Source organism: Microtus oregoni, unplaced genomic scaffold (genome assembly GCF_018167655.1).
Source record: "Microtus oregoni isolate MIOR12 unplaced genomic scaffold, Mior012 000031F_ref0000149, whole genome shotgun sequence".
Taxonomy (NCBI): Eukaryota; Metazoa; Chordata; class Mammalia; order Rodentia; family Cricetidae; genus Microtus; species Microtus oregoni.
This window is the reverse complement of record NW_024543090.1, coordinates 23,531,229-23,544,811: the sequence shown is the minus strand read 5'-3', so window position 1 is coordinate 23,544,811 and position 13,583 is coordinate 23,531,229. Positions and strand designations below refer to the sequence as shown.

The 13,583-nt window shown below is 45.9% G+C and overlaps 1 protein-coding gene across 1 annotated transcript in view; it reads left to right on the top strand.

The window, feature by feature from the left end:
- The window catches only part of Spg11 (SPG11 vesicle trafficking associated, spatacsin), a 64,528-nt gene that overhangs the window by 12,018 nt on the left and 38,927 nt on the right, over window positions 1–13,583 (top strand). Inside the window, exons 5-12 of the mRNA XM_041678700.1 lie at window positions 339–476; window positions 771–1,213; window positions 5,714–5,859; window positions 7,514–7,640; window positions 9,914–10,069; window positions 10,905–11,080; window positions 11,817–11,993; window positions 13,047–13,118. Of these exons, the coding sequence (XP_041534634.1) occupies window positions 339–476; window positions 771–1,213; window positions 5,714–5,859; window positions 7,514–7,640; window positions 9,914–10,069; window positions 10,905–11,080; window positions 11,817–11,993; window positions 13,047–13,118 (1,435 nt within the window). The remainder of the gene's footprint in view (window positions 1–338; window positions 477–770; window positions 1,214–5,713; window positions 5,860–7,513; window positions 7,641–9,913; window positions 10,070–10,904; window positions 11,081–11,816; window positions 11,994–13,046; window positions 13,119–13,583) is intronic.

Here is a 13,583-nt window from a genome sequence, read left to right as displayed (position 1 = left end):
AGAGACTACAATCTTGGGGATATAAAATTTATGCCATTTTTGTCCATATCCCATGTCTATTTTTATTTTGAAATTTCAGACAATATATTTTAATAATATTCCTTCCCTTTCCCAACCCTTCCCAGATTCTCCCCACCTCCCTGGCCACCCCCACTGTATGTTCTCTCTCTCTCTCTCTCTCTCTCTCTCAAAAAAAAAAAAAAAAAACAACTACAACAAAAAAACAGAACAAAAACATAAATAAAAAGTGCCTGCACACAAACCTAGAGGCACTTGTGACACAAATTTGGGGTTATTTATCATTTTTTTGATACAGCTATCATTCTTTTCCAATGTAGGCAACACCCAGGACACCTACTGTATGCAAGAACACTGGAAGACCTTCCTATTGAAGGGCCTACTGGAACAGACGAAGATGACCTTGCTAACTCTGTCCACAACATGAGCCTCACCAAGGTCTCCTTTCGGGTTGATAGGTATGAACACTTTAAGGGCTCGTGTGTTTCCTTTTCATTTTTGTCCTTTTCATATGAAAAGTCTCCACCTGGCAGATACATCTATTTATTTATTTGGAGTCAGTGTAGTCCTAGCTGGCTTACAGCTTGCTGTGTAGGGCAGGTTGGCCTTGAACTCAGAGTGATCCCCCTGCCTTTGCCTCCCAAGTGCTGGGACTGCAGGTGGAAGCTGCCGTTCTGAGTGTCTTTACCCCAGCTGGTGTCTGACTTGGTGCCCTGACTGTGATGGGTGTTGACGGTTGCCCTGTCTTCCAGGTCTTGGAGGGCCCAGCTGTCAGCACTGAAGGAAACAATGAGCTCCAAGCCAGAGGCTTCCTGTTGTGCTCCGTGGTTTCAGGGTGTTTTGCGTTTGGAGTCCCTGGAATCTGGTAACCCCACTCCCGTTATGCCAAGCCACGTTTTCATTCCAGGGGATGCCACGTGTGGCCAGTGTGCTTTTCCGCAGAAGGAGCACATCAAGACTAGTGACCCAAGATGGTGGGAGACAATGCGGCTGAGCAGACAAGAGCAGCCCGCGGAGCTCCAGTGTATGTCTGTGACGGGATTTACTGCACTGTTTGCTTGGGCAGTAGGAACCAGCAGCTGCACCATTGTCCTCTGGGACCTGGAGACCCAGGGCCTGCAGTGTCTTCCTCTCAGCCAGCCGTGTACTCCTGTCGATAGCAGTGGGGACCAGCAGCTGTGCCTTGTTCTGACAGGTGAGCTTGTCTCATGGCCGGCTAGAATCCACTGCTTAGAGGTGCAACTGCTTCTTTAAAATTACAGTTACTTGTTTCTCGTGTGTGTGTGTGTGTGTGTGTGTGTGTGTGTGTGCACGCGCGCGCAAATGCCAAAGCGCTCATGTCAAGGACAGCTCGTGGGAGTTGGTGCTCTCCTTCCACCACTTGGATCCCAGGGATTGAGCTCTGGTTCATCAGGCTTGGAGGTCATTTTACACTGAGCTATCTTGCCAGCCAAGATGTGACTTCTTGGTGTATTTCCCTTCTGCTGCCTTGGTGCCAGCATGTGCCCAGTCTCACTGCAAAGTGGTCCTTATTCTGGGAGGAAACTTGGCCTTATTCTCTGTAATTGTCTCATGTGTCTTAATTTATGTGGGTGGGTGTTTTTTGACATGCATGCTTGGGACCTGCAGAGGCCAGAAGAGGGCATCAGACCCCCTGGAGCTGACATGTGGGTGCAGGGACTCAAACCTGGCTCCAGAGAAAGAGCACCAGTGCTCTTAGCCACTGAGCCATCCCTCAGCCCTGTTTTAATTTAAATAATTTCTCTTGAGCTAAATGTTAATACTAGATAGTAAGAGTAATATGGGCTGATTTTTAACTTGGAGAAACCTCCTCTGACTGGAGTCTCTGCAGCAGAGGTTACAAGCCAGCCAATCATGGACTGTGTGTGTACTGCGTATTCATTTTGGTTGGCACTGACTAGGGATTTATTTTATTGGTTTTAAAGCAGGGTCTCACATAGCCCCAGTTGACCTCAAACTTGCTGTGTGTGTAACTGAGGCTGGTCTTAAACACACTGATCCTAGGCCAGATCCCAGTACTTGGGAGGCAGAGACAGGCAGATCTCTGTGAGTTCGAGGCCAGTCTGATCTACGAAGTAAATTCCAGGATAGCTAAGGACTGTTATACAGAGAAAACCTCTCTCGAAAAAAACAAAAAGAAACCATTGATCCTATTATCTATATCTTCCAATTCCTAGAACTATAGGCGTACATGCCACCACACCTAGCTTAGGCTTTTAAAAAAGAGAACATAAATACAAAGTTCAAATAGACAGAATTTTACAAAATCTGGACCTGTAGCTGTTACCACTCTAGCACACTGGACCTGCATTTCTGCATAGAAACTTAAGTGTTGGGGTGAAGCTGATGTTCTCTCGTGGCTGTTGTATTTCTGGTTGGGGTTCTCCAACAACTGTTGTATTTCTTCTGGTTGGGGTTCTCCAGTGGCTGTTGTATTTCTGGTTGGGGTTCTCCGGTGGCTGTTGTTTTCTGATTGAGGTTCTCCAGTGGTTGTTATATTTATGGTTGGGGTTCTCCAGTGGCTGTTGTCTTTCTGGTTGGGGTTCCCCCAGTGGCTCTTGTATTTATGGTTGGGGTTCCCCCAGTGGCTGTTATTTATGGTTGGGGTTCTCCGGTGGCTGTTGTCTTTCTGGTTGGGGTTCTCCGGTGGCTGTTGTCTTTCTGGTTGGGGTTCTCTGATGGCTGTTGTCTTTCTGGTTGGGGTTCCCCGGTGGCTGCTGTCTCTCCAGTTGGGTTCTCCAGTGGCTGTTGTCTTTCTGGTTGGGGTTCTCTGATGGCTGTTGTCTTTCTGGTTGGGGTTCCCCTGGTGGCTGTTGTATTTATGGTTGGGGTTCTCTGATGGCTGTTGTCTTTCTGGTTGGGGTTCCCTGGTGGCTGTTATATTTATTGTTGGGGTTCCCTGGTGGCTGTTGTCTTTCTGGTTGGGGTTCCCCTGGTGGCTGTTGTCTTTCTGGTTGGGGTTCCCCTGTGGCTGTTGTCTTTCTGATTGGGGTTCCCCGGTGGCTGTTATATTTATTGTTGGGGTTCCCCTGTGGCTGTTGTCTTTCTGATTGGGGTTCCCCGGTGGCTGTTATATTTATTGTTGGGGTTCCCTGGTGGCTGTTGTATTTATGGTTGGGGTTCTCCAGTGGCTGTTGTATTTATGGTTGGGGTTCTCCGGTGACTGTTGCATTTATGGTTGGGGTTCCCCAGTGGCTGTTTTTTTTTTTCTGGTTGGGGTTCCCCAGTGGCTGTTGTATTTCAGGTTGGACTTTTCTTGCACTTCCCCTGACCTCTCTGGCCCTATACTGTAGTCATAGAGTAATTTACATAAAAGATGCATTCATTGAGCATAGGTGCTAGGCCTGCTGTAGCAGGTTTGAATGTTGTATGGGATTCAACTGCTGTGTTTCTCCTTCAGCCTAGTTTTTTGTTTCTGTTTTATTTTGATTTTTAAAAGACAGAATTTCACTACTTAGTCCTGGCCAGCCAGGAACTTGCTATGTAGACCAGACTGGTCTAAAACTTGTGGCCATCCTCCTGCCTCTGTCTCTCTAGTGCCAAGATTATAGGAATGTGCTACCACACCTGGCTCGGTTTTTGTGTGTTTTGTTTTGGACAAGGTCTCTCTATAATAGCCCTGGACAGCCAGGAACTGTCCATGATTTTCCTGCCTCAGTTTACCAAGGGCAAACTTTCAGGTGTGTACCCCATGATCAGGAAATGCTTCCTCCCTCCTTCCTTCCTTTCCTTCCTTCCTTCCTTCCTTCCTTCCTCCCTCCCTCCCTCCCTTCCTCCCTCCCTCCCTTCCTCCCTCCCTCCCTCCCTCCCTTCCTCCCTTCCTTCCTCCCTCCCTTCCTCCCTCCCTTCCTCCCTTCCTCCCTCCCTTCCTCCCTTCCTCCCTCCCTCCCTCCCTTCCTCCCTCCCTTCCTCCCTCCCTTCCTCCCTCGCTTCCTTCCTCCCTTCCTCCCTCCCTTCCTCCCTCCCTCCCTCCCTCCCTTCCTTCCTCCCTCCCTCCCTTCCTCCCTCCCTTCCTTCCTCCCTCCCTTCCTCCCTTCCTTCCTCCCTCCCTTCCTTCCTCCCTCCCTTCCTCCCTCCCTTCCTCCCTTCCTCCCTCCCTTCCTCCCTCTCTCCCTCCCTTCTTTCCTTCTTTCCTTTCTGTTTTTGTAATATGGCTTGAACTCAGGCTATTGTACAGTTAGACCAGTGCTCTACTACTGAGGTACAATCTCAGTCCTTAATACAAATTCTGGTGTTTTTGTGTATCCAGGGGTATGTTGTTACTTGATTTATTTTGGTAAACCAGAAATCTGACACCTCTATAAATAAAGTTTTCAGGTAAGATAATATATAAAATATAAATGTCAATTTTAATGTCATTTCATAGTATGCATTTTTGGTTATTTTTTAAATATTATTTCTTGTAGTGCTGGGAATGTAATCCATGGTCTCATACATGCTAAGCAAATGTTGTTACTTCTATAGCCCTAATGTATTGTTCTTATAAAAATTCAATTTATGATTGGTGTTTTAAATACAAAACTCCTGGGCAAGCAAGATAGCCTATTGAGTAAAACCATTTGCCACCAAACCTAATAATTTGATTTCCATTCTGGGAACCCACATAGTCGGAGAGAACTGACTCTCATAAGCCGTCCATTGACCTTCAAATATGTGCACCTTGACACACTTCTGTCCACACACATACACATACTCACACAATAATAAGTAAGTGCAATAAAAAATTTAAAAGCATCAGGTAATTAGCCCCTAACAATACGGGCTATGTCCTGGCTGGTGTTTCTTGTCAGCTTGGCACAAGCCAGAGTTCTCTGGGAGGAGGAGCCTCAGCTGAGGAAATGCCCTGCAGGCAGTCTGGCTGGAGGCCTTTTCTTTCTCAATTATTGACTGATTTTGGAGAGCCCAGCCCACTGTGGATGGTGCCACCCCTCGGCAGATGGATTGGGTTGCATAAAAAGTAAGCTGAGGGCTTGGAGTGTTTGCTCAGCAGTTAAGAGCACTTGTTGCTCCTGCAGAAGATCGGGGTTCGATTCTCAGCACCCACATGGTGCCTCACAGTCATCTCTAATTCCATTCCAGGGAATCCCAACAGGCAGGCATGTGATGCACACACATGCATGCAGCAAAATGTCACTCACATAAAATAAACATTAAAATGAGAAACAAAAGCAGGCTGAGCAAAGCCCTGGGGAGCCAGCCGGTAAGCAGGTCCTCCTCCATGGCCTCTGCGGCAGTCCTCCAGACTCCCGCCCTGCCTTCCCTTCATAAGATGAAGGGCAGTCATTTTAATATGAAATAATAAACCCTTTTTCCTCCAAGTTTGGTCATGGTGTTCTATCACAGCAGTAAAATAGTAACTGATACATAGGGTAATGTGTGTGTGTGTGCACACACACAGATAGTTAAATGTTTTCTTTAAGATAGGGTCTCACTATACAGTCCTGACTTGCTTGGAACTCACTTTGTAAACCAAATGGGCCTAAATTTTACCGATTCACCTGCCTCTACCCACCAAGTACTGGAGTAAAAGACATGCTCTACCATACTCAGCTCAGTATGTGTATTTTAGCTATAGTATGAAAATATTGGGTAATTAGAAATGAATTTCTAAGTCATCGTTCTAAGATCGAAGTTCCTGTCAATTGATTAATGCTAACTTTTATTTTCCCCGTAGAAAACGGACTCTGTCTGATTCTGTTTGGTCTCACTCAAGAGGAGTTTCTGAACCGACTGATGATCCATGGCAGTGCCAGCACCGTGGACTCCCTTTGCCATCTCAACGGCTGGGGACGCTGCTCCATTCCTATACACGCTCTAGAGGTAACGCCAGGAATCTGCCCCACTTCGCTTAGTAATAAATATATATTACTAAGTAAAAGATATATAGAGGTACATACAGACATACATACACATATACATGCATACACAGAAACTTCCAAAGCAGATCACACACCTGCCCTCGTGTGACTGAGAGAATTCATATATTCTTCGTCTTCACCCTTCGTCTCTCCAGGGCTGACTGTTGATTTCCTTTGCTCTTATTACTGGTTTTGCCTCTAAAGATAGGAGATAATAACAGTATTTTTAAAAGGTAATGTGACAGAAATGTAGACAAAAATAAGCTAATATAATGAGAAGCAAGCTGTGGAGAACAGAGTAGAAATGATTTTCTTATTTCTGTACTCCTTGCTATCTTTAGAATATATAATCTGAATTTATGTAGCATTTTATAGTTCACATGTTCTTTCATATGTATTATCTAATTTGGTCCTGAAACAGTCACATGAACTACCCATGACTAAGTAATTTTTGTTCTCTCTCTCTCTTTCCCTTCCTCCCTCTCTTTATAAATTAAGAAATAGACACAGAGTGGCCAGCTGAGTAACCACAGTATACTGATGAAAAAGGAGCTAAAATTAAGAGTCAGGGCATTTCTGCTTTACGATACATCCTCTGAAAGACTTTTGTCTGTTTGTTTGTTTGGTTTGGTTTGGTTTAAGATGAGTATCCCAGGCCAGTTTCTGACTCGCTGTCTATCCAAGGTTGGCCTTGATCTCCTGCTCTTCCTACTTTACCTCCTGAGAGCTGAGAGCAAGTGGCAGGGGTCTGTGTGCATGAGTGCGGGTGTCCTTGGAGACCAGAAAAGGGCATCATGTCTCCTAGAGCTGTTGACAAAGTCTTTCTTCCACACCTCACCCAATTTATGACATTGTGTTGCAGGTACATGTAAAAACATATAGCCCTCTACTGATCACACATAAGCTATATGTGAGTGTCGTTTCTGGAGGTCACTAAGTCTTTAGAGGCAGCCTCTCAAATGAGAGCATAAGCAGAGAAAATGAGGGGAGAAAAACAAGTCTGAGTGGTAAAATGAATCCCACAGATCTGTGGCTCCTTCTGTTATGATTATGTTTGTTTGTTGAGCCGAGGTCTTCCTATGTAGCCCAAGCTGGCCTGGAACTCATGATCCTCCTGTCTTGACTACTCCCCCCCCACCTCCGCCCAATGCTGGCATTTGTGTACCACATCCACCTGTCTTTAAATACACAAGCGTGTGCCCTGAATGTGCCGAGTTAAATCTTTCAGTGTTAAGCTGAGGGCTGCCATGGATGGGGCTGTTGTGCCTAAGAGTCTAGGGTAGAGAGCTATAAAGCAGGCAGAGGGGACACCACTGGTGCTGGCCATGTACCCGCTCCAAGTAGACCTAACCCAGGCTTGATGAGCTTCCATCGTGGGGCAGTTGACTGTATAGTCTATTGTTCCTAGAACTTTACGTGAGCTAAGGAAGACAAATGACTCAGAGAACAAGTTAGACAAAAATGATCAGAATTCACCAGAACCCAGGTACTTGTACAAAGTAAAGATGGTTTTATTTGTTTTGTAGTCTCCGCTCTTAAACTCATTAAAATCTGCCCCCAGCCTACCCCCAGCACACACAGGGTAAAACTCTGGATTCTTTCCTCTCTGTGCTTAGGCTGGCATAGAAAATCGGCAGCTGGATACAGTAGATTTCTTCCTGAAGAGCAAGGAAAATCTTCTTACTCCGTCATCAAAATCTCCCGTTTCTGATCATCAGCTTCCATCCCAGTTATATTTAAGACGTAAGTAAAATATTTCTACATGCGTACTATCATTTTAGACATTTTCAAATCATTACAGTCTTTATAATTTATGTGTATGTGTGTGTGCCTGCTTGTGTGTATGTGCCCACAATTGTGCAGGTGCCTGGGGAGGCCCAAAGAGAATCCCCTGGAACTAGAGTTACACATGGTTGTGGACTACCTGATGTGAGTCCTGGGGACAGAACCCCAGTCCTGAGAAAGAGCAGCCAGCGTTCTTGGCTGCTGAGCCATCTTTCCACTAACGGCTTCTTACTGTCGTAACTCAGTTACAGGGCTGATGTACTTTGAGAGAGTTTGTCGAAGTCTGTAATGTTCTCATTGTAGGGACTGGAGGTGCTTAGTGCTGCGGCATTGTCTGCCATGTGTGGGGCACTTGTTCAATCCTTAGTACTAGAGAGCGCCACCCAGGGTGACTCCAGTGTCTACTGTCCATACCCTGTGCTGTGCTCTGTGCCACCCCAGGGTGACTCCAGTGTCTACTGTTTTGTTTAAACTGTTAGCTGTATGATATAAATGTTCTCTCTCTCTTTCTTTATGTGTGTGTGTATAGTCATTTACTTGGGATAAATTCTAGACATAGAATTTTCATCTCTAAGGGTGTTATCATACTTGGCTGCAATATGCAGTTGAAACTGTCCTCAGGCAAGTTTTATGAATTTTCACTTTAGTTACAGGAGAAAATGGCAATCTTCTTCATGAGATATGAGCAATTTTTTTTCTTCTTAATATTATCTCAGGCTGGAGAGATGGCTCACCTGTGAAAAGTGCATATTATTCTTGCAGAGGACCTGAGTTCAATTCCCAGCACCCATGTCAGGTGTCTCACAGCCTCCTGCAACTCTAGCTCCAAGAGATCCAAGACCTCTTACCTCTGATTAAAAATAAAGAGGGATTTATTTATAAAGATGGCACAGTGGTCAAGAGCACTCAGAGCTTTTCCAGAGGGCCCGGGTTCAATTCCCAGCACCCTCAACTGTCTGTAACTCCAGTTCCAAGGGATCTGATGCCTCTTCTAGCCTCCTTGGTTACTAGTTACACACAATGTGCACATACATACATGCAGGCAAAACACTCATACACATAAAATAAAATAATACAATAAAATACAATGGGCATTCTGTCAGCGAAGCGAGGCATGGATTGTATGCCTGTGATGCAGCCTTTCTGAAGGAGGGAGGATTGCAAGTTCAAAGCTAGTCTGTGCCACCTAGTAAGTCTGAGGGAACCTGGGATTGTAGCAGATCCTGTCTCAAAATAAACCAGACATAGAACTTTAATTTGAGAACTTGAAAGGCAGAAGCAGGCAGATTGCTGGGGATGCAAGGACAGCCTTCCCCCTCCCTCACCCTCCTCTCTTCTCTCTACCCCTCTTTCTGTGCTGAGGATCAAGCCTAGGACTTCACACGTGTTAGGCCACTGAGCTACACTCCCAACCTGATTTTGTCTTGATCATAGGGTTGGTTTTTCTTCCTCTGCCATTTTATTTACTTTCAGAATTAGCTTGGGTACTGACTTATTCTCTCTCAACCTCAATCTCCTCTCTATGGAAAGGAAGTAAACACTTAATAGGTTGTTTAAAAGAAACAAAAAAGAGTTTATAAAACACCAAGTCTGTAAAATAATAGTAGTAATACCAGTAAAAGTTTATTTTTTTAATATTTATTTATTTATTTTTTTTAAATTTATTTATTTATTAAGGATTTCTGCCTCGTCCCCACAACCGCTTCCCATTTCCCTCCCCCTCCCCCGATCAAGTCCCCTTCCCTCATCTGCTCGAAGAGCAATCAGGGTTCCCTGACCTGTGGGAAGCCCAAGGACTGCCCACCTCTATCCAGGTCTCGTAAGGTGAGCATTCAAACTGCCTAGGCTCCCACAAAGCCAGTACGTGCAGTAGGATCAAAAACCCACTGCAATTGTTCTTGAATTCTCAGTATTCCTCATTGTCCGCTATGTTCAGCTAGTCCGGATTTATCCCATGCTTTTTCAGACCTAGGCCAGCTGGCCTTGGTGAGATCCCAATAGAACATCCCCATTGTCTTAGTGTGTGGGTGCACCCCTTGTGGTCCTGACAGTAAAAGTTTATTAATGGCTGCAGTCATTGAGGTTTGCAAGTCATAAGCCTTCCTAAGGTGTGTGAGCTTGTGAAAACAAGACCTTGGACCTTGTTCATATATGTAAGAACATTGCAACTAACATTTGGATTGCTAATTTGGGGAGCTGGTTGCCATGTTAATTTCCTCATTTGTTCTCAGAGGTAGAAGAGATGAGACCAGCACTGGATTTGCTCTGCTCGGCAATCAGAGAAAGCGACTCTGAGACCCAGAGCAAGCACTTCGCAGAGCGGCTGCTTCACCTCACACTCTCCTTCCTTAACAAACAGATACGGGAGCTTTTCGTGCACACTGAAGGTAGGAATAGCAGTGAGGGTGGGCCATGCCACTCCTTATCAGAACAGAAACAGAAAACTCAGTGAAGGGGCACCCCATACTGAAGGGGCACCCCGCAGTGAAGGGGCACCCCGCAGTGAAGGGGCACACCACAGTGAAGGGGGGCACACCACAGTAAAGGGGAGCACACCGCAGTGAAGGGGGCACACCGCAGTGATGAGCAGGCACACTGCAGTAAAGGGGAGCACACTGCAGTGAAGGGGGGCACACTGCAGTGATGAGCAGGCACACTGCAGTGAAGGGGAGCACACTGCAGTGAAGGGGAGCACACTGCAGTGAAGGGGGCACACCGCAGTGAAGGGGGCACACCGCAGTGATGAGCAGGCACACTGCAGTGATGAGCAGGCACACTGCAGTAAAGGGGGGCACACCGCAGTAAAGGGGAGCACACCGCAGTGAAGGGAGCACACCGCAGTGAAGGGGAGCACACTGCAGTGAAGGGGAGCACACTGCAGTGATGAGCAGGCACACTGCAGTGATGAGCAGGCACACTGCAGTGAAGGGGAGTGAGGGGAATGGGTTGGACGTAGGAGCACCAGCAGGAAGATCTAAGGATAATCTCTGTGCAGAGTGGAGTGGACTGTGCTAAAAGCAACTGCTCGTAGAAAGGGAGAAACACCTCAGGTTATTGTTTGAAAATACTTGTTTTCAAATTTGACAATTCCCAGAATTCCTTTCAACAAGTTGTGGTGTGTTTTCCCTTCCTTTTCTTTCCATGCCTATTTACACATGAACAAACACACTGATGCACACACACTCACACACACGCAGATTGGCACACTGGTGTGTTTTACAGAGCTAGATGAGCATCACCAGAAAGGAGTGGACATTTTGACCAGCTACATCAATGAACTTCGGACTTTCATGATAAAGTTTCCTTGGAAGCCAGCAGACGCCCCTGAGGACTGTGACATAAACAAAGATGTCCTCACAGTAAAGGAGGGCAAAATTTGGGAAAAACTCAGCTTTGAGGTAAATATGAGTACTCATCACAGCTCTGCAGATTCGGATAGCCTAAGAGGACACCAGAAGAAATGGACTTTAGAGTCTGTACCCGTGCTGTGGAATCTTTGGCCAGGGTCTTAGGTTTTGCTGATGTGCGTTCTCGGGGCATGATATCAAATCCGTATCTCCAGGTCCTCCCCATTTAATGCTGTGCCCTCAGAATGCCACGTCAGCCGCAGGATCAGCCTTTAACCCATCTCCAGTGGCAGCGCCCAGCAGCCCTGCATCACTGCTTGGGCCTGGCACTTTGTTTTATTTTTTATTTCTTTTGGAGACAGGGTCTTACTCTCCCAGGCTTTCCTTGAACTCATTTTATAACCCAGCTATCAGAGCCCTCGTCAGTGAGCACCGTAACTGTCACTTTCTTCATGTCCTCCGAGTTGTGGGGTCCTGGGCTGTTGAGGTTCTCCGCTTCAGTCAGTACTACACCTTGCCAAGATTAGATTTTCTTTTCTTTCTTTTTTTGAGACAGGATTTTGCTGTAGCTTTGGAGCCTGTCTATAGACCAGGCTGGCCTCAAACACAGAGATCCACCTGCCTCTGCCTCCCAAGTGCTAGGATTAAAGACGTGCACCAACCACAGCCCAGCAAGAAGTAGGTTTTCAAAGGCCCCTTAGTAGGTGTCTAGTCCATGCATATATTCTGCGTTGACAGTAAGAAAGCTACAAGGAACTTAAACTTACTTTTTCTTCTTTTTCCTTAGGGAGTTATTGCTGATGCCATTTTAAATAACAAGATACCAGAGGCGCAGACTTTCTTCAGGATTACTGGTCATTCTGCTCAACAACTGGAGGAGCTGGTCAGGATAGGCCTAGATTTGGTGTTTGACAGTTTGAAAAAGAACAGTGTAGATAAAGCCTCCACGCTCTTGAGGAATATGGTGAGTGGTGACTCTGTCTCTGGTAGATAAGAAGGCTTGACCCCACCCCTCTGTTTTGAGACAAAGTCTCTGTGGACCAGGTTGACCCAGAGCTCACTCTACAGCCCGGACTGGCCTCAGACTTATTCATGATCCTTCTAGCTCAGCTTCAGCATGCTGGGATTACAGGCGTGAGCCACCACACCTGACGTCTCTTGTTTTCATTTGTTTTTAGAGGCTGTATAGCCCAGGCTGGCCTTGAACTCACCGTCCTCCTTCTCATTCTCTCAAGCGCTTACTATCACACCCTCTGAGACAGTGTTTTCCTAGAAGACTTCAGACGTGGGCTGGAGAGATGGCTCAGAGGTTAAGAACACTGGTTGTACCCAGGTTCAATCCCAGCACCCACACGGCAGCTCACAACTGTCTGTAATTCCAGTTCCGGGAGACCCAACACCCATGGCAAAACAAATGTGCACAAAGTAAAAATAACTAAATTAAAAAAAAAAAAAGACTTCGGACATGTCATGCAGAGGGCCTCGGTTTTGCTGAGGGCAGTCTGTATTCTTCATGTAACCCCTTACGTGTCCATTTGAACTTTCTGGTGGGTTAGGCACTGGCTTAGGGCTTTATAGTCCCTAGTTTTGCTTCATTTGAGAAGGGAAATCCTAGAAGAAGCAGGGCTTCTGAGCTAAGTTAAGATCTGGTCCTCGTCTGTGTGGCTGAAGTCTTCCCAGGGAAACCTGCTGAAAGCGCAGATGCGTTTGCTGTTTCTGTCAGCCTTGGGTTCCCGCTAAACCACTGCAGCAGTTTGTTGTAGTCTTGGTCCTCTGGTTGCCTGGCATTACCATAAATTGTTCTGTGTGTTGCCTTCGCTCTGGGAAAATAACTAAGGGCTTTGGGGAGAAGCAATCAATACATAGAACTGATGGAGAAAGTAAATATTCCCAAGAGCAGAAGCCGTGTGCTGCTGTAGCAGAACACGTGTCTACAGGAGAGCTTTTCTGCGTCTAACATACTTACGTTCAGATGGGTTCATTACAAATGTAAGCTTTTAAATTTCATTCATTTCAGGGCTTCAATGTGGAAGATGAGTTGCTCAGGATATGCTTTTATACAACTGATAAAAATATACGGGACCTTTTGGTAGGTAAAGGTGTGACTGTGTAGCCTTTGTTTTTCATTTTGAGACAGGGTGTTGGTATGTAGTCCAAGCTGGCCACTGATTCCTCGTCCTTCTCCCTCGGCTCTCTGGATGCTAGGATTACAGGCATGCCTGGCTGTGGATTACATTCTTATTAGACCACCTTGATGAATTTTTTTAACTTTAAAATAAATAATTTTAATATCTAGGAAACATGAGTTGAGGAAACATGATAATCCTTTTTTAATGATTGTATTTTGATATTTGACATTATGGTAAAGGAAAATTTATAAAAACTTTAAAATGCAGCTTAGAGGGTTGGCGGGCGGCTCTGCAGATAAAGGCTCCTGGCAAGCTTGGCAGCCTGAGTTCTGTCCCTGGGACCCACATGGTAGAGGGAGAGAACCCAGCTCCTACACACACACACACACACACACACACACACACACACACAGGTGTGCCATGCA